Raw genomic sequence first — 22,300 nt, 5'->3', positions numbered from 1 at the left:
CGCGCGTGCGCACTGAGCGTATAAAGCGTGCCGTTTTGACTAATTGTTACGGGAGCACAACACCATCCCTCCCCCAAAACCTAACTTGATCAAAAATTTTCGTGAATGGTGTCAGTCAGCCGGTGGGATGCCATTGTCTCGTTTATCTGCCCGTTTGACTTTCCTCCCCGGTGGAAACAGGACACTTTGTTGAGGGAGAGGCGAGAGGGTTACAGCTTCAGAAGGGCGCGAGACAAGACAAGAATAAATAAAAAATCCGAGCCATCAAAGACGTTATCCCTCGGAATTCTATACATGAGAAAGAGGCCAAGTATTTGACATGACCGCCTTGGGTTCCACGCGTCCGCAAGGTCTGGATCAGATCCGTGTAAGCCCGCGAGCTCGCCTTTCCTTTGGTCCCTCGACACAGACCACCATAGACTTTGCTTGTCCGGACCATATGATGGACGCAATGCTGAATGTTTTGGTACATGCTCCCCGCCATCTGCGAGACACCATCACCCTTTTTTTTCTTCGAAACGAATAGAGATGGCAAAGTGTAGTTCCTCCATCGACCCACCCTGAAAACGCCGTGCCTGGTAGAAATCCCGTAAACCCTCCGTGATGCAGCCCTAAATGACATCCTCTACCTCTACCAGTTTCATGAGAATCGTATCTATCCTTCGTGCCATGCGGCGCTCTTACGCCAGGTAGCGATACGTTGGTGTTGATGCATCCTCCACCCGCTCGAGGTACTCGCGCACGATGAGGTCCTCGATCCGCTTCTTGATGAGGCTGATCTCGGGCTTGAACCGACTGCTGAGTTGGTCGATAACCTCGGTGATGAGCTGCGAATGGCCGAGCTCTTTACGTTGTCTAATGCCATGATTAGCAACGATAGCAAGGACAATGGGTGGCAAGGAAGCACATACTTCATGATTCTGACAAGCGCGGCGTCAATGATATGGGCTCGGGTCTGGTTGTTCTTCTCCTCTGTCTGTTTCCTCTCCTCGTCGCCCTCGACCTTGCTGGTGGCGTTGATGATGGGCGCCTTGATGCGGACAGTCTTGCTAACGAAAGAAGTATTAAACTTGAACCTGTCGCCCGGCTTGATGGACTTGTTGGCAGGCTCCTTGGCCAGCAATCTCGCTTTCGGGACGATGGCCAGAGAAGTAAGGGTTCTGGCAAGGTCTTGAGGCGGTATGTTGGTCTTAGCCTGAATCTCCTCCAGGGAAAGCTCCTCGCCCTCCCCGAGCTCGTTGAAGAGCAAGAGCACAACCATGCCGTAAGTCGGCACATTGATCTCGTACTTACGCTCACGCGCCAGCGGGCCCTTTCCACCAGGAACGGCGGGAAAAACACAGCGGACATCGGCGTTGCCGGTTGACCCAAGCCAAGTCAGCTTACGGCCACTGCGATTTGTAAGGTAGTACTTGAGAAGGCTTTCCTGGAGGCGCTTGATCTCTTCGGGGAAGATGCAGCCGCCGCCCTCGGAGAACTGCGACGTACGGCCCATGATCTCGGGAGGCCATGAGTTGGTCGTTAAGATATTAACAGCGAGATCGATCTGTTTGCGTGACATGTCGCCCAAGCCCTTGATATGGTCCCGGTAACCTGACGTCAACTCGGCAGACGATTCCATATCTCTGAACATGCCCTCGAACTTGGCGGTGAACTGGTTGCCAAGCTCTTGCTTCATCCGCGAAATCATCGACTTCTCGACATCGTGGCTCTCCGACTTGTTGTTCAGCAGACGCTTCGCCAAGTGCTTCTGGTAGTACCGCTCAAAGAGGTCCTTGTCTGAGAGGTAGCGGATCACCGTGATGGCCTTCTCCAGTACTGCCTCGGTCTCGGTCTCGGTCTTGCCTCGGATACCGCGTCGAAGATTGTCGTCGATGAATAGTGAGACATATTCGGAGCTCTTGGTGAACATGTTAATAAAGTCGGAGAAGCTCTTCGTGAGTGCGGTTTGAATAATGAGGTCCTCTTGAAAGCACTTGGTCCACAGGTTGTCGAACTTGTCCTTGAGCTTGAGGACATCGTCGACCCACTTGATCGCCGCAGCCGTCTGCTGAGCGGACGAGCTCAACGCCTTGGTTTTCTCTCCGCCATCAATCTCCTCCCCGTCAGCCTGTGCCGAGGCGGCTGAGAAGTTGGTATCCTTCAACATCTGTTCAATCTCGAGGCCGAGCTCAATTACACGCGCGGACAATATCTTCCTCAGCGATGCCTTCTTCGAATCGACCCGTGATACCAGCTGGTAGAGGATAGACAGTTCCTCCTCGCGATCGTAGTTGACCATCGATTTCAAGCCACTACCTTCGAGGTTCAAAAAGTCGTCCAGATGTGCCGAGATGAGCTCCTCCTCAACAACCTTGATGGACCTCTCTCTCGTCTCATAGTGGATGGTGGTATCACATCGGTCGTTCTCCTCCTGCAGTCGGCGTTGGGTGTGCCGCAGCCATGCGCCGGCGTCGGCGTCGCGGAGCAGTCGCTCGCATTCGCGCCTGTAGTAATCACGCTCGGATTCGAGATAGGCGGGCTCGAATACGGTCAGGTACAGCTTCTCGGCCTCGTTTTCTTCGTCAGACTCGTAGAGAGAATCCAGCATCCGAACAATGTTCCGCAGCAGGTGGCGGTCAATTGTATCACCGTCGCGCTCCATGTTGACGTGGTCGAGAATGACCGAGTTGAGTATGTCAAAGATGGTGTATTGTCCACTCGAGTTGAGCGACGCCCGGAGAATATGGTCACGGAACAGACCAATTGTGGCCGTGTAGATGGACGCCTTGCGGGCGTCCTGGGTGTAGCCCCGGTCGAGGTACATGAGAATATCGGCCGTCATGTTCATGGAAGTGTTGTGGTGGTCCCAAGATTTTCTCACACCTCCAAGGAATATCTCGCCCATCTTTCGCCGCTCATTGACTGATGTGGCCGCACCACCCATAGCGGCGCTTACGAGGTTGGCTGTGACCAGGCGCTCGATGGTGGGGATGACGTGCTCGGAAAAGTATTGCTCCTCAAACTGCTTAACCCGCTCGTAAAGTAACTCGCCTTTCTTCTTAAGTACTATCTTGTAAGACGCTCGGTAGAGTTGCTCGAACGACAGCGTGCTGCAGTTCTGGTTGTGGATGTCTGTGAGGGCCTGTTTCAGAGTCTCCCAACACTGCTCAAAGTCGCTAGTATCAATGCCGGATGTGAGCTTTCAACAGTTAGCACACAGTCTTTGTATACATTTTCTCCTGTCCTTGGCCTATGTTCTTCCTCCTAAGCCCCCTCTCCACCCTCCTTCAGCGGCGACCTGCAATCGGACGAAGAGCCGAGAGGAATTCACACAGCGGCGATCCACCAGGACAATGAAGGGGACACAGTAGGAGGACAATAAGCAAGCAGATATTAGGCCATCATCATGACAGGACAGGCGACACCTCATTTATGCATGCTCAGGGTATAACTCACCCGACCTGGGCGGCGCGGGGGCCGAATGCGGCCGGCTCGCATGGCCGTGCCTCCGCCGCCTCTGCCAGAAATCATCGTCTGCGTGTGCGTATCTATGGAAATATGGAGGGGAAAACCTCTGCGGGATTCGGTAATGGTGGGTGGTCGTTTCAGGTCGAGAAAGCTATCGCGGGAGTGACTAAGTTGGCGGAGGCGGGGTAGCTTTTCGCGTGTAGCGGGATGGGTGAAGGCAACACCTCGTTATTGTGGAAGAAGCGAAGGGGAAACAAGGCGAGAAGTAGAGAACATTCGAGCTTGCTAGCAAGGAAGAGGTCGACCGCCCATCGAAAGGCAGGGAAAAAGTTCGGAGGACTGGAATATATTACAAGTAGACATTGCAAAGGAAGGAAGGGATGTAAGTGTTCAAGTTCCGCTGGAGGAGCCGACAACAGCAAGGCTGCGCTGCGGTGCGCTGACCCCAGTCGGGATGGTCCGCGCGCATATTGCATGTTGCGCAAGGCGGAAGGGGCGATCGATGTGGGGCATCGGAGCCAATCACTTGGGTTTGCTACGCACGAATCATTTAACGACCAGGACGTTTGCGCCACATGTGGCTGTACGTTCGATTATTTTTATTTTCTAGTTTTGTTCAAGATGCTTGACTGCCCGTGCTCTGGAGTGGAAAATGACGGCATTTCCAGACCAATTCGAGAGCAGGTCAAACCAGCCAAACACAGCTTCACTGACAGGCCTTGACGAACACTAACACCATCACCAACGCGAATACAACCCTTAATTACACCACTCAACCACTAGATCTTTCACACACACACACACACACACACACACACACACACTTACACATCAGAATGGCCTCGCGTCCAACCTTCACAAAGCTCACGCCCATGCTGCGACAAGCTCGCCCTGGCGCATCACCACTCAACCGCGGCAGCCCCATCCTGCAAGCCCTCCAAGCCTATCGCCAACAACAGCATTCACCGCTCCAACCCACCGTCACCGCGCGTTTCGCCCACGCCATCCCGAAGCCGAAGGCGGCACGCGAGGCCGAAGCCAAGTCGCCCGCCCAGATGCGCCTCGAGGCTTCGCCGCATTACCAGCTCGACTTCACCTGCGTGCCTTGCGACACCCGCTCGCGTCACAAGGTCTCCAAGCAGGGCTACCACCACGGCTCCGTCCTCATCACCTGCCCCTCCTGCCGCAACCGCCACGTCATCAGCGACCACCTGGGCATCTTTGGCGATCGCAAGATCACCGTCGAGGACCTGATGCGCGAGAAGGGCCGCCTCGTCAAGCGGGGCACCCTGGGCGAGGACGGCGATATAGAGTTCTACCCTGACGAGGGCATCGCCGAGGCCGAGGCCGAGGTCCAGTCTGCCGACACGAAGAAGGACGGCCCGGCTTGAGCGCGTCGGGCATGACTTTGAAGATGCTGTACAACACTTGTGGTAAAATGTGGCGGAGGAAAACATTGGATCAACACGGCCTTAGTTCGTCGGGGAATGACTGCATATAAAAGATTACGGCGTTCCGGATACCCCAGCATCACTATCCTGGGTCACGAAAAGACAGGAAATATTGTAACAATAAATGATAGATCCCACATATGAACGGGCAATGTTAGCCCCTGTACTATATATAAATACACCCTTTCTAAATTCCTGCGCATCCTTCTTTTCCCAGCCGAAAACGCCAGTGTCCATGTATCCTCGATGATTACCACCCCTTGTACGCCTGTCTGAACTGCTTGTGCTCGTGGCTCCTGACCTTCTTCCTCTCCTTCTTCTTTTCCGTCTTCTTCCTCTTGTCTCTGCCGTACTTCTCCGGGTGCGCGATGGCCTCGATCTTGCGCTTGCTGGACCTCTGCTGCCTCCGCGTGCGCACCTCCTCCCTGATGGCCAGCAGCTGCTTGGTGTACTCGGCGGTGCCGAACTTCTTCTGCAGCGAGTCCATGAGGATCTGCGCCCTCGTCTTGAGCGTCTCGAGCCGGGTCTTGAAGAGGTCGTCCGTCGAGAAGGGCACGGGGATATTGGGGTCCGTGAGGTTCTGTAGCGGGTAGAGTATCGTCTTGAACGACGGCTCGAGATTATCCTGCGGCACACGGCGGCAGATGGTCTCCAGCACCTCCATGGCCACCGTCTTGGGAGTGATGGCGGTAGACTTGGGGCGCACGTCCCTGCGCAGGATCGACGAGAGCTTCCAGAACAGGTACTGGAGGTCCTTGCGGTGCTCATCGATTCTGTCCTCCTCCGCAGTTGTCTCGTCGCGGTCTCCCAGCGTCTCGGCTTCCGGTACGCTCTGCACCTTGACGGGCAGGCGAGGGCCGAGGAAGATGAGGATCTGGGTAATCTCCGCAGCGAGGGCGTCGTCAATCTCGGGGGTTCTCAGGGCGTAAAGAGTAAGTCTGACAAGCTCCTCGAGGTCCTCGACCTCGAGGTCCAGGCCATGCGAACCCTTTAGTGCTTCTCCCGGCTTGTTGGATTTGCCAGCGAAGTCGGCGAGGAACGTGCTCAGCACCTTGGTGGTGCTCAGCTTGACCGAGTTCTCAGGGTGAACCAGGCAGCCACGGACATCACCCCAGAGTTCCTTGGCTTCGGAAGACAGCAGCCTTGCGGGGTACTTCTCCGTAAGAACCTGAACATCGTGGAGCACAGTGTTGATGAGGTCTTCGTCGGCGACGCGGATGTCGCCGGTTCCGACAATCTCGCCGATCTTGCCGAGAACCAGCTCCAACTCCTTCCTATGCTTAGATGAAGGCTCCTTGGCCTCGAAGAAGAGGCCAAAAGCTTGCAGCGACAGCTTCGTCACCGCAGGGTTGTCCTCTTGCTCAAGCCACGAGCGAAGGAGAGTCATGAAGTTCTGCGTCCTCTCCTTGTCGGCCCGGCGGAACATCTCTTTGATAAGCTCGCCGGCGGCAAGACAGCACTTTTCGCTGTCATCGTTGGCTAGCACCATGACAAGAGGCAAGAAGCAAGTTGAGATGACCTCTTGAACAAAGTCGTCCGCGGACTTCATCAGCAGGAGATGGACGACCTCCATGACGGAGAGACGGCCGCCTTCGCGCTCGTAAGTCAAGTTGGCGACCACAAAGTTGAGTTGCTTCACCCACCGGGCCTTCCTCTGCGGGTAGTCCTTGAGGAACTGGAAGAAGGCCCCCCTAGCCAGGTCTCGGGTATCCTTATCGTCGTTGGTGATCATGACAGTGCCAACGTAGTCGAGTGTGTCGTAGACTACCGCAGTCTCAATCTTGCGCTCAAGCACAGAGCGGAGGAAGTTGAAAGTAACGTGGCGGTAAAGAGTCTCGGTTAGATCGTCCTTCAGCTTGCCGAGCAGCATATCAATCGCTGCGTCCTTGACGGGGATATCCTTGCGCTCGCGCAGCACAACCGAGAGAAGCTTCAGAGCAGCCTGCGAAAGCTCGGTGGTGGTTGAGCTTGACATCGAGATGCTTTTCGTCGCCTCCTTGACCGCAACCTTGTATAGCTGAACATCTTCGTCGTTGTTGAAAGGTACCTTGACCAGGACTGTGAGAAGCCTGAAGGCTGCAGTCTTGACATCGTCCTCTCCGCCTACGATGGCGTCACCGAGAATGGGGACAAATCCAGCAATGTTCGTTGCGGTGCGCAGGCTGTCGTACTTCTTCCACACAGACCGCAGGATGTCGAAGGCGAACTTGACTAGCTTGAAGGTGTACTTGCCAGCGGTGCCGTGGTTGTCTTTCTTGACGCCCTTCTGATATAGATACTTCTTCAGGCGGTAGTCGATCTTTGGCTGCACCTCGGTCTTCTGGTTCTTGTAGACCTCTTGGATAACCTCGTAACAGAAGATCAAAGTGTCACGGCTCTCCGACGCAGGGTTCTGCAAGAGACCAGCGGTAATTCTTGCCAACAGCGTGTCGATCTTGCGAACCAGCTTGAGGTCGACCTTTTCCAGGAGCAGGGACTGCAGAGGGTGGACGAGAACGACAAGTTGGCTGATGGAGGCTGACTTGGCAATGAGCTCCATGGAATCCTGACTCTTGCTTGCCTTGACCTCCTTCATTTCACTGATGTAACCCTCGGCGTCCTTTTCTTGACCGGTAACTCCAAAGATGTCGTCAATGATGATTGAGACAATAGACCGCAGAGTGTAATCAAGATCACCCTGCTGGAATTCCGGGATGATCTTGAGAAGCATCGAGTGAAGGGTGTAAGACATAACGTGAAGCTGGTAGCCTCTCTTGAGAGCACCCCGCAGCTCCTTCAGGATGAAACTGAAGTAAGTCGGGCCCAGCACCGATGCAATCTGAACGAGAGTATCTCTGGCCATCTCACGGGCCTCCCAAGACTTGCTGCGCAAAATGTGGCAGATGTCTGTGAGGACACCAGCAAGCTTCTGACCCATCTCTTCGAGCGGCAGAAGCTTGAGAAGCTTGACGATGATGACACCAACCGGCACACGGTAACTGACCTCCGACTCGTCTTTCTCGTGCAGATGCTTGATCAGCGAAGGTAGGAAGAGGTTATTGACGTCCTTGCTGAGCTTGTCTTGTGGGGGTTTGGTGAGCACCAGTCTCTTGCCCGAAGGCGAGGTCGTCTCCGAATCGTCTACCTGCATTGGCTCGGCGGCCGCTTGTCCAACTGCAAAGATGAGGGCATCGCAGAACTTGGCAAGCAGTCGAATGACCTGCTTCTGGTTGTCGGGCTTGGACTCGACGTAGCTGATGTATCTCTGCAGGATGACGCGGTAGTGCTTCCAATCCAGAGACTGTGCCAGGTTACCAATCGTGATCGTTGCTTGAGCACCCAAACCCTGGTCATCGCTTCCCTCTGTGCGACCAAAGATGAAGTGCTCGAGAAGGGGAATAAAGAACTGGCTGAGGTTCTGGCTGCCAATTTCTGAGCCGTCGTTGACACTGTCGAGCATCCGGATGGCTTCCAGCTGTCGGGAGGTGGCAGGACTGAGAATGTTGAAGAAGAAGGGCAATTCGGACGTCTCCTCAGCAAGTTCACCAGTCAAGAGCCCCTTCATGTCTGCAACAGGCTCCCACGTGGGCATTTGCGCTAGAAGGTAGCCGAACACTCTAAGGTATTCTCTCCTGACAGTTGGGGACTCCTCGCGAGCTCCAGTATAGATGGAAGGCAACAAAATGGTCTTCAAATGGGATTCAAACCCGGCCTCGACAGCCTGATCAGAGCAAGATGCCGCCTCCCTGATGAACTTGCGCAGACAGTCCGCAGAGTTCGAGGCCAGAATACCATACTCCTCATCCGAGCGGATGTAGTAAATCAGGTTGTGTAGCAAAGGGAGCCACTGCCTAACACTGAAGGGTGTTTCCTTGTTTGTGATCCGGGTGAAGGCCACAAGTCGCTTGTCATAGTCTGGCTCGTCGATGCGGTTCTTGGCGAAAGAGTTAAGGTCGCTGCAAATTTCGGCAACTTCCCGAAGTGTGTTGTCCTTCTCGGCAAGGGCGGTAAGAACGCGAGCCAGTGCCTGTCTGTTGTCCCTGTCTTTGAAGTAACTGAAGAGGGAAGACAGAGTATCGAAGATGGCAATGTTGGCGGTCTGCTCTTCTGCCTCTTCAGAGCCAAGTATGGTGATGAAGCGCTCGAGGATGAGCAAAATCTTGCCCTTGGCTCTGGGGTTGACTCTTCTGGGCGGCTGGTTGAGAAGGAAGGTGGCAATCTTGAGCGTCTCATGCACGTTGGCAGAGGTCTCGACAAGCGGAGACAACTCCACGATCGTCTCAATGCAAGCCTCGAGCAGTTCGTTGCCCATTGTCTGCGTCTCCAGGGTGGTGACGATGGTCTTCAGCGTCAATTCCATGTTGGCATCCAGGAGTTCAGCTCGAATAAGCTCATTGAACTCGGACTCCCCAGCAGGAGCCTGTGCCAGCTTGACAAGGTTACGGACAATGCTCAAGGCGAAGATCTTGACATTCTCCTTGCCCTTGACTACAGACAAGCACTCAATGACCTTTGGCAAGATCTGGTCGTTGATGGAGATGAAAAGTGCGGCCCTAGGCAGCTGTGACCAAGTTGACAGAAGCTGCATAATGCCGGACACGGACTGGGCTGTCTCGATAGGAAGCTTCTCAACTCTAGGAGTGACGACCTCGTTGACAATGGGCACCGAGTAGGCCGGCCAGTTGAAGTCCTGCGCATTACGGAACAGGGTGATCAAGCATTTCAGACCAGTGGTGCGGATAACCTTCAGCATGGAATCTTGCGAGACATCGTTCGGTTCTTCAGCCTCTTCGTCCGACTCGGCGGCCGACTCTCTGAGCCGTCGGCAAGCAAAGATGAGACAGTACATAACAGGGTGAATGAGCTTCTCGGTGTAAGGGCCGACGTGTGCGCCCAGTTCGTTGATCAGGGGTAGCATCATGTTCATGAAACCAAGTTGTTTGCGGACAGGGAGGATCTCCTTATCAAACAAGCTGGCGCGGAAGCCGGACTCGTCGATGACGCGCGCATCCTTGAGACCACCAATGGCGATATCCAGAAAGCTTCCGGTGTCTTCCACGCTGAGGTTTCTCAGGACGGTCAGACGGGTAGCTTGCAGGCCATGACGACCACTAGCAACACCCTTCTTCGAAATGGTTCGTCCGTACAAGAGTCTGAGGAGGACAGGCATCAGCTCCTCCCGGTGCTCGGGTCGGATGGCTGACTCTCCCTGGAGGAAAACGGTGACTTCGTTTTTGAACCTGGCCTCGTCGAGTAGGTACTCCAAGTTTTCTTGGTAAGGGCGAACGCCCTCCTGCTTCCATGCGAGAATGGCCTTCAGAGCCAGCTTCTGTACTTCCACGTCACCGTTCTCCATGAGATGGAGAAGGGCGTGGTAGACTCTCTCATTCTGATAAAGCACTTTAGGGTTGATGAAGAGGGCGAAGACACCAATGAGCGCTTTACGATCCTGAAGTGACCAATCCTCGCCCTTGGTCGGGACGTCTTCGTCCTCTTGGCTGTCGGATAAATCTTCATCGTCACCGGCCCACGCCAGGAAAAACGGCACGAGCTTGCGAGAACGCTTCTCTGCGAAGTGAGGCATGGCGGTGAGGACCTTCAAAGCCTGCGCACGCGCAGTGTCGGCGTGAGCTTCAACTGTCTGCTGTTGCTCGTCGAACGTCTTGAGCATGAGGTCGGTGGCGTTGTTCACCACCTCTTCAACATGACCTGCCATGTCCCAGAGCTGTTGCACGTGTCGGCAGTCAAAGTCGGTCATCGCTTGGCGGTTCTGGAGCGTGGGCTGGCTACCTGGCCCAGACCACCTCGGAGATGGTGTCTCCAGCCAGTTGAAGGCAGTTGCAGTGATGTTCTCCTCTCCCTTCTTGGATTCGCCAACAAGCTTGAGTGCAGTGATCGTGTCGTCCCACAGAGGCGACAGTTTAATTGTCAACATGCCGAACATGAAGGAGGGGATTGCCTTGATGAGCCACGAATTCTCTTTCAACTGTGAGTAGTTTTGGCCGAGTTTGCGAAGGTGCATGGCAACGTTTCTCAGGCTGGACAAATCCATGGCCGTGTGTTCGATATCCAGCATGAGGGTATGGCACTGGAGCTCGTCCGGAGTTGATTCAAACTGCTGAAGAATCTTGAGAGATGCAAGGCGAAGCTGGTGGGAAGGAGCCGAAAGGTTTTCAATGAGCGCCTGGACGACTGGATCCTCTTCGGAGCCCTCGCTGCTATCGCTACTTTGGTGGTCGGCGAGCGGGGGCTGGCTCTTTGTGGCCTCGGTATAAGTAAGGTACGCTTCCAAGAAGCCTACTGAGCGGCTGAACCTAGGCAAAGCAGCCCGGAGAAGCGGGTTCAACGCAGGGTCTACAGGGCCTGCTGCTCTGCTCATGCGCAGATACGCGTGAAACCCTTGGCTGATGCTGAAGTGCACCTCGTCGGACGCCAGCGTCGATGATGGCTTGAGGGCAAGCCTCAGCTTCCGAAGCAGAAGCTCCGCAATCTTGGCGCTGGCCGAGGGATGGACAGTCGTAGAGAACAACAGGTCCAGCAGCGCTGAGTATTTTGGCAAGCACCTGTCGCGCCACGTCTGAGGGTCCTTATCGTATGCACCGCGTTCAGGGAACGGGGATGCCTCGAGACGCTCAAACTTGGACACGATCTGGTCCTGCCAGCTGCGCGGAAGATTGCATGTCTCCTTGCCTCCGGGCGAAGGCAAACTGCCATTTTGGACCATGCGCGGCAGGAAGACGCACAGCATGTCTTCGTTGCGGCCGTCGGACCAATGGCTGACTATAAATCTATTCCGTGTAAGCTCAGGAAGGTTACGATGCCGAACGCGGCTGCACTCACCTCTGGAAATACGTCTGGAAGAGACTTCGGAACCGGGTGGAATCGAGGTTTGAGAAATAGGCACAGAAAGGGATGTACCATCTCATGAGGCGCTCCCTCTGAAGAGCAGTCATGAAGTCCTTGATGGATGGAATCAGGGCCTCGATTGGCGCTTGGTGCCAAACAATGGCAGCGTTGACAATCACATGTCTCCACACCAGACCAAGCTTGTCCTCCGTCGCCTCGGGGGAGTGTTGTGCCATTGAGTCCAACATCGCGGTAAGGTTCTCGACCAAGGTGGTCCAGTTGCTGATTCGATTTCCGTGTCGGACACCGGCGGCTGTGCCAATTACCCTGACCTGTGGCACAAACTTCCATGTCTTGTTCGGCTTTGGCCCGCTCAAGGCCCCCTGCACTTGACCCTGCATCGCCTCGAGAACAGGAGCAAGGTCCTTGTCGTTGGAGTGGTGAGTGACGCTAGTTAACACACCGCAAACTAGATCAGTCCAGGTCATGGTGGGTGTGAGATCTGCTTCCGTCTCGGGTATCGCCTGCATTAGAGCCGTGAAAACGGCCGGGCCGGTCGAGTGGATGGTCTGACCAGGGCCTTTCATCGCCTCGGCAAACATGGTCATGAGACCGTCTTGATATAGTTGGAATTGGCGTTCGCCGACCATGGTCCGAAGGTCATCTCTGGCGTGGCTGACGATCGTAACGAGAGCGGTCTCTCGGTTTGCTGGCGCAGCGGCCTTCTTGATTAGAAAGCTCATAGCCTCTGCGGCGAAACGAGCAATGTGAGGGGGGTGGCGGGCCTTTCCCAGGAGCGGTGCCACAACATCGTAGGTTGGCCGCAGGTCAGGCACTATGAGCCTCGACAGATATTTGAAGAGAAAAGCAAGGGCAGCGAAGGTCCATTCGATAACGTCGACGTCTTGGGGCTTTCCGGCAATGGCGACGATGAGATGTAGAGACTTAGCATAGTACTTCTCGAAGCGTGTACCGATATCATGTGCGAAGGCCGTGAGGAGCTCTAGCAGCGGCTCCAGCGCCTCCTTATCTTGTTTCGCCAGCGATTCCTCTAGCAAGCCAAAGATCTTCTCCTCGAAGTGCAGAATCTGGGCAAGACTCTCGCTCAAGGGCAAAGCCTGCCTTTTGAAGTCGTTGAAGCCCTTGGATATGTTGAGCTCTCCCCATCTTTGAAGGCCGTTGCGAAAGTAGGAGGTCGTGGCTTCGAGATCTTCGGCATCGAGGTCGTGTCGGCGGACTTTTCGCAGGGGATCGAGCGCGTTGAGTTTCGAGATCTTGGCAGCAAAAGACTCCCACCGGTGGTTCTTTTGGTGGGGAGTCGAATACTTGCCCTTATGGGACTTTGTGATGCGACCAGACGAAGTGGAAGGCATGTTGGGCGAGTTGACAGGTTGAGTGTGCAAAAACCCGTCTTTGATAGCCTCCCAACTTCACTAACTGCTTGATCGCGAAACGAAGTTCCCCGCCAACTCTTCAAAGCTCAAAAAATTTGGACTTTTTTTTTCTGCCGGCTGAAGGTCGGTCGATTGCGATAAGCTGATAAGAATATGATATAAAGCGGGTTCAAGTGGGTCTGAGCCAGTCACGGAGCTTAGCGATAAAAAAGGGACCCACCCACATTACTTCATCGCGCGCATCCTATCGCATCGCATCGCATCTCCAAAAGCCCACCCAAGCTTCCTTCAACAACACCAGCCCAGCCACATACACCATCAATCGAAGCGCAATGGCTGCACCCAAGGTGTAGGTCCAACCGCAACCAATAAAAAAATCTATATGAATTGAATTTGAAACTGACTGTGTCTAGGATCGTTCTAGGAAGCCTCAATGGCGGGCTGCAGCCAGCCTTCACGAAGCTTGCGACGCTCCACTCCAAGAACAACTTTAGCTTCGCAATTGTCACTGGCAACCTCTTCGGTGTTGACGACGAGAGCGCTGTCGAAACTCTTCTGAATGGCGAGCTCATAGTTCCCCTTCCAGTCTACTTTACCGTCGGTACTACGCCCCTTCCCCCGCGAATCGTCGCGAAGATCGAAGCCGACGAGGAAATTTGCGAGAACCTCCACTTCCTTGGCAAGCGCAGCATCACCAAGACCTCGGAAGGAATCAGGATCGTCGCACTTGGCGGAAAGCTTGACGTGGAAATTGTGGGAGGACAGTTAAAGGAGCAGCATTTGCCTTACCACACCGCAGATGACGCGAAGTCTCTCAAGGGCGCCAACAAGGCGGACATCCTTTTGACGACGGTCTGGCCCGCAGGAGTCTGGGCTGGATCCAAGATCGCGCTTTCCCCTGAAAACGAAGGGGCAATCGAAAGCACGGCCGAAATCGCAGAGCTGTGCGCGATACTGAAGCCCCGTTACCACTTCTCCTCATCCCCCGCCGAGTTTTTTTACGAGCGTGAGCCCTTCGTCCACCCCGCCGAGGAAAGAGATGAGCATCTTTCGGTCACTCGCTTCATCTCTATGGCCCCCTACGGGAACTCTGCCAAAGCCAAGGCGCTTTATGCGTTCTCACTGACGCCCAACGAGACCACCGTTGAGCGACCTGCCAATGCTACCTACACCCCATTCAACGCAACGAAGCAAAAGAAACGCACGCAGGACGAGGGCTCTTACAGCCGCTTCGCCACCGGCGACGACGACGGCCGTCATCATCGCCGCGGAAACAAGCGCCGCCGTCAGCAATCCCCCCCTCCTGGGCCGGATCGTTGTTTCTTCTGCTTGAGCAACCCCAACCTCGATACTCACATGGTCTGCTCCATCGGCGAAGACAGTTATCTTGCTACTGCCAAGGGCCCTCTCGCCACGTCACGGACTTTTCAGGAACACGGTATCGGCTTCCCCGGCCATGTCATTATCACACCCCTTGCCCACACCCCGACTGTCCACCACTCGGGTGTTGAGAGCTACGCCCCTGAGGAGGCGGAGAAAACCCACAAAGAGATGACCCGTTTCCGGGAGGCGCTTCAGGCCATGTTGTCTACCAAGTCTGACCACAAGCTTGGTGCCATCACGTGGGAAATCAGCCGTGGTCGTAACATTCACGCCCACTGGCAGTTCCACCCCGTCCCCGCCGACTTTGTCTACAAGGGGCTCGTCGAGGCCGGGTTCCGCGTCGAGGCCGAGAACCTCAAGTATCCAGAGTTTGAGAACCGCGAGCTTTCCTACGAGGAGCAGGCTGAATTTGGTGACTACTTCCGCCTTTGGATCTGGGCCGACAACGGTGAGGACAGAATTAAGGGTTCTAGTCTCGTCATGAAGCTCGATCCCAACATGCGCTTCGATCTCCAATACCCGCGCAAGGTCGTCGCGAAGCTCCTCCGTCTCGAGAAGCGATTCGTCTGGCAGGATTGCGTACAGACGAAGGAGGAGGAAGAGCAAGACGTCGCGGCTCTCCGTGAGGCCTTCAAGGAGTGGGACTTTGCGTGATGGACGGCACATTCGGGCCGGAAGAGTGATCTCTTCTCGACCGCAGCCATGGTTTACATATTTGGCATAGCATTTAGCATGGAAGGCGTTTGAGAACAAATACCCGGGTTATACATGCATATTCTTGCTATACGTGCAAATGGCCTAGAGCAGGCTGCATTTGCAGATGCTTTGCTTTCGAGCGATCAACGGATGGATATTGGGGGAAGTAGTCAGTCCTGCTTCCATCTTCGGGGCAAAAGGATTCTGCGAAGAGCAGTTTCTGTTTTCGTATTCCACAAGCAAGGGGGCGTCTGCATAGGCAGGCCAAGAGGCACCAAAAGTTATGATTCGTTTGACTATCTCTTTGCGTTCCTCTTTGCAGCCCACTATTGCCGTGGCATTTGCTTCTGGTGATGGTGACAAGTCCTCACGTTTAGAGTCCCACCTCAAAGTAAACAGAGCCTGGCTGACTATCCTGGACCCTTTGCCGGCTCGACGCGACCAGGGAGAGATAATCGATGCGAGCGATTGCCTGAATCTTGAGAAGCTGTGTTATTCCCAACCCGAATGTTTCAGCAACCCGCTCCCAGCTGAGGTCAGTCATGACCATCACCTTGCCCCGCCCTCAACCAGATATTGATATTATCTGACTTACTATTGCGGTAGCTCATGTCGGTCACTCGACGCGGGTGGAAGTCCTCTATTCCCGCGCTGTCTCCCGATGCAACACAGCAACCCATCCATCCAACGCCACAGACGGCCCGGACGTGTCGTCCGCGAGACAACATCAACAGCCCACGACCCTTGAATAAGCTCCTCCCTTACAATACACGAGTTGATGTCTACCATGGACCAGGCAACATTGTCTCGGCAAGGCGCACACCGATTTTGCCCCCACCCCTCGTGGGGCCCTGCCTGTCCGCGTGTCAAAGTCTCCCGCGGAGCCGCACGCAAGGGAGACCGAGGCCCCGGTTCGTTCGGGAAGAAGAAGAAAACTAAGAAAACTTTCCGTCTGACCCGGCAAGCCTGGGCTCGTGGGGGCAGAGGAAGGAAGGACGGCGGCCCCCGGAAGACACGCCTCGCTGGATGAGTCAAGACTTCTCTATTCTCCGGGCTGAGCTGCACTAGGGCACACCTTTCCAGAGACACTTCGTGGGCAGAGCTCTCCCGGGATGCAAGGCGTACTTCGTCACGACCTCTCCCTTACCGGGATGTCATAGGCACGGTATGATTGGCACGACTGAGACACAGCTGGGCGCTATATCGACCAAGCAATAAGGCGCGGGATCAGTTACCGTCGGGAAGGGCCGAGAGAAGTGTACATTCACACGTTGTGATGGGTGGTTTCCCTTGAGGAGGTGTCTCAACCAGCCTGTAGGAATTCCAACCAAATTGGGGCCTATTTACTTTTCTTTTTCTCCCATCGTTTTCGGGACTTTGGTAAGCTTGGGTCTTCCGAGGTTCCCCGGCACTGATGAGCCTCCACCGACGCGTCCTCTGTCTCTCTCCCTTGCAGGAGACAATCAGCGTCGATTGGGGGGGTGCTGGCTGGGAAGCCAAACAACTACATAGTGATACTGACGAGTCACCCATTATCCACCATGGACAAATAAGCAGCAAGGCCGGAAATTGAACACCATGCCGACCATGGCTCTTCGACGGTGTGGTTTCCTGTACGAACCCGTCTCGAGGGACTCCAGAGAGCCACTTTCCCCTCTTTTTCTCTCATTCCTCCCTTACAAAAAAGGGGAAAAAAACAAGAAGAAGGAAGAATGGTTAACAAAAAAGCCCACGCAGCAGAAACTGGAGCTGTCTGAGCTACCCAAGCAAGGATAATGGAAACACAAGAAGGGAAGATGACAAGACTCGGAAATGAGGAGATTCCTTCCGGTCTCCCTACCCCACGCGTCGAGCTCAGCCTCTTTCATCAGCATGTCTCAACTACCCGAAAGGGAGCGGCGACAGAGATGCCTCTTCTAGCGGAGTGGCTTAGATCCTCCCCCCAAAACAAGACAATGAAAAACCGTTAGCCAAACGTCTTTTCTTCTTCCCACTCGCTTGGCGCTCATTCCTGTTCGGGAAACCCCCTCGAAACGTTAGGCGCGGGACTCGCCTCAAAGAGAGAGAGAGAGAGAGAAAGGGAGAGATGAGACGAATAAACGAGAACAGACAAAGAGGTCAGAGAACCTCGAAAGGACAGACGGTCAAGCGCCCTCGACTCCGGAAGAGGTCTGTGCAGGGCCCGTCCGTTCATCTGGGCCGTCCCCCGCGTAAGGGGCGAGGCGGACGACTTCTCGAGTCGTGCAAAGCAATATCCCCCTCGCGTTCATGATCGAGCGTCGGCGCCGGAAGCGGCTACAATCCCAAGGTTTCCACGAACCAAAGTATCCAATGAGTGCTTGCGAGATTCCCCCAAAATATGCAGAGAATGGGGACAAAGGTTCCTGCAAGTGCCGGGGTTCGGCCAAGACGGTCAAAGACGGCCTCTCTCCGTCCCCTTCTGCCGGCCAAGGAATCCCCATGAGACCATTTGCATTGGCATTATTCTCAGGAGCCTTTAGCCGTAGCCGCTTCAATGGATTCCCTGACGCGATGAAATGGGGGAAAAAACTAAACTCGGCCATTCGTCCTCTCCGCCGTGCGTAGCAGGGACACTCGTCCCTCGCTCTCGACGCAATCAAACAAGCCCACCGTCTCTCTCCCCCGACGTCATGGTCGTTATCGACGTCATGGTGCTCTCCCACGTCTTCTGACCCCCTCCCCCGTTTTAGAAGTGTAATCGCAACGCTAGAACATTCCATAAAAAGAGCCACTCCCGAGACGGACGGTCACAAATAGAACACAACATATACACACGTACAAAAACAGAACACGACATGACATAAGAAACAAGAAACAACCCGTCCCAGACCAAGGAAGCGAAGAGGGGAGCTAGCGGGCCCGAGATCTCAGATACTAGCGTGAGGACTTATGGGAAAAGAGTAAACCTTCCGATCAAATCTGAGAAAGGGGAAGGATGAGGGGCCGAGCACAAAACCCCCGAGTCTGAGAAACCAAGCCACCGCCCTTTCCATTCTCGTAAGCCCCCTCCCCTAGCGTCCCAAGTCGTACTTGGCCTTCTTTTCGCTATCGCCTAGTTCGGCCGAACGAGTCCTCTCCTGGCCGCGGAACCCCGGAACGGGGAACCCCGGAACGGGGACTGTGAAACCATGTAGTAGAAACGGGGAGGGGGTGGTTTGGGATAAAGCAACTGCAGAGCGCAGGGAAACAAGGGCCGGAAACCGGAAACTTGGGATACGAAAGAAGAAGAAAGGATAAACGTGGCGGCTCAAGTTCATCTGTGGGGAAAGGTTTCAAGACTATGGACGAACACAGTAGAGGGAGGGCGGAGCTCTGACCTCCGTCCCGGGATGCACAGACGCCGCCGAACGTGATCTCAACGTCCAACGTCGAGAGGCTCGGACCAGCGCGCCGAGCACGCGCCAGTCCCACGACCGTGGCCCGTCATCCGTTATTGAGCACGTGTCCCGGAGTCCAAGCATGTATGAGCGTGTTTGTTATTTGTTTATATGTATTTTCATTCAATCGAGTTATGAGCTAGCTCAGATCGATCCGACAATGGACCGCTCTGTATTGTTGTTGGCAATTTCTTTTCCATCGCCAATACTGTACAGAAAGAGCATGCATGGATTCACCCACGCGGCATTGCACGATTCGCAGCTTCCAAGCTTGCAGTGCTGTCATCCCCTGTCGCCAATATTACAAGGCATTCCCAAGCAGCTGCTTTTCATCCACTGTATATAGCTCTTCACTCCGCTTCTGCGTGCGACTGTTCCAGTCACTCCTACGAATGTACACAGGGGAGCTTGTAGTACTCCAACAAGCTTACCCATCGGTGGAAGGTCCGTGGGCTTTTGTTTTGACGAAAAATAAAAATAATGTAAAAGGAATGGGTGTCAAGAGGTCCGTGTGAATATGTGTGTATGTGTGTTTGGGGATGTTTTGTGCCATCCATTGGCAAGGATGTCGGGTATCCGGCGTTTGGATAGAATAGCTTTGGTATCAGGTGAAGGTGGTCAAGTGACCGAGTTGAGCACAAAGGAAAATAAGAAAAAGGGAATCCGCCGAGTGTAGTTGGAAATGCCCCCCCCGGGGTATGGTGGGGAGACCGAAACAGTCCAGGACCGAGATGTCATAGCGAAATGCTCTCGCGTCCGATCTTCGACGACACGAACGTCGCGGTGCGTGTGCGTCGAGGCCAATCAATCTCGGCGGACTTGCTCGACATGGTCGAGTGATGCAAGAAAATGGTGGTGACAAAGGAAACAAAGGACCAAGGACAATGCTGTAAAATGCCGACATAGAGCCCACCCCAAGATGCCAGATCCAAAGTGGACTCCGTACAACCATATCGAGGCGGTGCGGGGACAATATGCCAAATGCGTCTAATGCCGGGTTGTTGTTTTTTGCTGTATGTTCAAGTTGCTGTGAAGAACAGAGTTCGTAACGGTTCTATTAGCGTAACAATGTGAAGTCATCGCGGCCGTGAGCGTTAGCTGCTGCTGAGTCCGGATTGGTAAAGGCGGAATATGGGCAGTCGAATCGAATAGGGGATGGGAATGTGCAGGAAGAAAGACGCGCGGAGAAATCGATCGTCAGGCTGCTGTTGTTCGCCCTATTAGGAGATGCCGAGTAGTAGTCGACGTCTGTACGCAGGAAGAAAAAAATGGTACAGCAAGTAGACATCTTCGGGGTCCTCCAGGGAGGACCCCCATTCCCCCTTGCCAACCAAGAACGTTTGCCCCATCCACGTGTGCAGCAAACAGCGTCTGGGTGGGGGGGGGGGGGGGGGGGGGGAGTGGTGTGGGTTGTGTGCTAGTAAGACGCCATGCGACGTGCATGGCATCGTTCGCCGAGGATTGGAGAGTTGCCAATCATGGCGATGGGATCTTGTCGGAAGCTAACGCTGGGCCTAAGGCCGCCTGGGCGCGAGGGCGCGGTGGGTGATTGGTCCACGCCACAGGACTCGCCAAAGGCGAACGTCTGGGCTCTGCCGAAACCCTTGCGAGGGTTCTTGAGACGGCCCAGCTCGCGTTCGCAGGTGCGTTGGTGAGCTTCGTCCGACATCTCCACGTAGTTTTGAGGATAGCACCGGCAGCGGTGCTCAGCGAAGAAGCCGCTGTATCCTCCTTCAAGAATGTACACGTCAGGATATGTGAGTCGCGGGTAGTGCTCGGCATTGACAGTCCGGTCCTCGGAGCGGACATGGCGAGCCATCATGGGGGCGCGGTGGGCCGAGTATTCGCAGTGGAAGATGAGAATAGTGCGTCCCTGCATGGGGTGCTTGAACAGCTGAGAAGCGAGGAGGTCCTTGCTGTTGTAGTTGACGGCGCCGTCGATGTGACCACCGTCGTACTCGTACTCGAAGCGGCAGTCAATGATCATCTTCTGATCGAACTTTTCACTGTACTTTCCGTCCAAGAGATCAATCATGGTCTCCCTCGTGATGCGCGGAATGGTATCGGTAGGGTCATCCAGCAGAAAATGAGGCAGCAGGGGCTCCTGTACATCATCGGCGTCCATGCTGGCATGGGACTCAGGGGTGGTAGGCGAAGAGTCGTCGCCTTCCGACTTGGACTTGACAACGTCGCCGGGGTGCTCGAACATGCTCAGGGAGCGGCGGTATTGCTTGCGGGGACGCATGAAGGGATTGGAGGGCCGACGGCCGTGAGCACTGCCAAAGGGGCTGCTGCGGTTGCCGGAGAGGCTGGAGAACTGATGACGGGGACGAACGGCACCGGGCACGGCGGGAGTAGGGCTGTTGGCAGTCTGAGGTCTTCTTTCCTGGGGAGGCGATGTGGCATCGAAGCACTCTCCGAGGGACATGGCACTGTTCATATGCGCCAAACGATTCTCACCAAGCCGGAAAGTGGGGAGCTGGTTGTCTGTGTTGGAACGGCCGGGAACGCCACTAGTCGAGTAGCCTTTCATCCGAGTCAGGGAAGGCCGGCGCATGCCTGGCTTTCTCCGTCTGCCCCTTGTGTTAGACGCGACCCCTTGAACTAGTAGGAATGTGGCAATCAAACTTACTCGGCCGCCAGTGGCTTGGGTGGTTCCAGCGATGCCTGCCGAGGAATGGGGGCTGGCGAGTCCAACATCATCTCGTCGTCTTCGTCGCCCGTAGGGGTAGAGCCGGGCGTCGGTGACGTTATGGAGATGTGGGTCATGAACGGAAGCTTGTGCGGCAGCGGCGAGACATCCATCATCTCGTGATGAGCCGGCGACGATTCGGGCATAGGAGGCGTCGTCACGTAGTCTGTCATATTATCAGCATCACCATGCCTCTTTGCAGCGTAGGCTGTCAGGGCTAGTGCTCACCATTCGACTCCATGTCGCCCGTCATGTTGGACGTGAACAAGGCGCGACGAGGCGTCGGGAACTTGGGGCTGGAAATAGTGTTAGTTACGGTATGTTTCAAGTTGTTGGATGCTATGCGTGCACGCATGCAGTTTGCCATACCTTGACTCGCTGTCCAGACGGAAGTTTTGTGAAAGGTCAGCGGCCAGGCTGGCGGCGGGCGATGAGCCGTGAACGTCCTTGACGTTGAAGTAATCGCCGGGCCTGTGAAGCTGCTCCCGCAGGCTGACGGGACCAGCCCCGCCGACGAAAGCGTGAGGGCGAGGACGGAAGAGGTCCTTGTTTCCCCAGCAAGGCACGGACATGGGACGGTGCATAGCCGCCAAGGGTGAAGACGACTCCATGATTGCAAATGGGTCAAGGAGGGGGGCTCCGAGGTGTGATGTTGAGCCCGATAGCGAAAGTACTATTTAGTTGCGGTGGTGGTGTTAGTCGTGTGTAGTAGTGCGTGGTTGGAGAGCGCTGCGTCCAAGACAATACTCGATATGCCGTGACGAGGGATGTTGTTAAAACGAGAGGCAATCGTCAAAGAGACCGCAAGAAGAAAGCTGCGGTGGTTGGTAAGATGGTTGCTGGTTCGATCCTTGCCACTCAATGGAGGATCAGACACAAAAGGTTCTAGTCGACGTCGGGTGAGTTGGTCGGGTATTAATCGAAACTGCGAGCGGGACGGAATCTGGCTTCTTCTTTTCGATGTTGGGGTCGAGAGCGAGTTGAGGTGATTGCAGCGAGGTGTAGATTCGT

At 54.9% G+C, this 22,300-nt stretch overlaps 5 protein-coding genes across 5 annotated transcripts; 2 read left to right on the top strand and 3 right to left on the bottom strand.

Moving 5' to 3' along the window:
* Window positions 1–680: 680 nt before the first annotated feature.
* Window positions 681–3,215, bottom strand: GLRG_06463 (Cullin family protein; the record flags this gene model as incomplete). Its single annotated transcript, XM_008097148.1, is given in 3 exon segments — window positions 681–855; window positions 912–3,181; window positions 3,201–3,215. The coding sequence occupies 3 exon segments, from the start codon at window positions 3,213–3,215 to the stop codon at window positions 681–683; spliced, it is 2,460 nt and encodes an 819-aa protein (XP_008095339.1).
* Window positions 3,216–4,286: 1,071 nt separating this feature from the next.
* GLRG_06462 (DNL zinc finger) lies at window positions 4,287–4,841 on the top strand (the record flags this gene model as incomplete). The annotated part of the gene is made up of 1 exon (XM_008097147.1): window positions 4,287–4,841. The coding sequence occupies one exon, from the start codon at window positions 4,287–4,289 to the stop codon at window positions 4,839–4,841; it is 555 nt and encodes a 184-aa protein (XP_008095338.1).
* A 310-nt stretch (window positions 4,842–5,151) lies between these two features.
* GLRG_06461 (down-regulated in metastasis) lies at window positions 5,152–13,099 on the bottom strand (the record flags this gene model as incomplete). The annotated part of the gene is made up of 2 exons (XM_008097146.1): window positions 5,152–11,668; window positions 11,721–13,099. 2 exons carry the CDS (start codon window positions 13,097–13,099, stop codon window positions 5,152–5,154), a joined length of 7,896 nt encoding a protein of 2,631 aa, XP_008095337.1.
* A 353-nt stretch (window positions 13,100–13,452) lies between these two features.
* Window positions 13,453–15,157, top strand: GLRG_06460 (uncharacterized protein; the record flags this gene model as incomplete). Its single annotated transcript, XM_008097145.1, has 2 exons — window positions 13,453–13,469; window positions 13,534–15,157. The coding sequence occupies 2 exons, from the start codon at window positions 13,453–13,455 to the stop codon at window positions 15,155–15,157; spliced, it is 1,641 nt and encodes a 546-aa protein (XP_008095336.1).
* A 4,857-nt stretch (window positions 15,158–20,014) lies between these two features.
* Window positions 20,015–21,900, bottom strand: GLRG_06459 (rhodanese-like domain-containing protein; the record flags this gene model as incomplete). The annotated part of the gene is made up of 4 exons (XM_008097144.1): window positions 20,015–21,170; window positions 21,230–21,455; window positions 21,518–21,585; window positions 21,659–21,900. The coding sequence occupies 4 exons, from the start codon at window positions 21,898–21,900 to the stop codon at window positions 20,015–20,017; spliced, it is 1,692 nt and encodes a 563-aa protein (XP_008095335.1).
* Window positions 21,901–22,300: the final 400 nt, after the last annotated feature.

The sequence above is a fragment of the Colletotrichum graminicola genome, assembly GCF_000149035.1.
Source record: "Colletotrichum graminicola M1.001 genomic scaffold supercont1.24, whole genome shotgun sequence".
NCBI lineage: Eukaryota > Fungi > Ascomycota > Sordariomycetes > Glomerellales > Glomerellaceae > Colletotrichum > Colletotrichum graminicola.
This window is presented reverse-complemented; position numbering and strand designations above follow the sequence as displayed.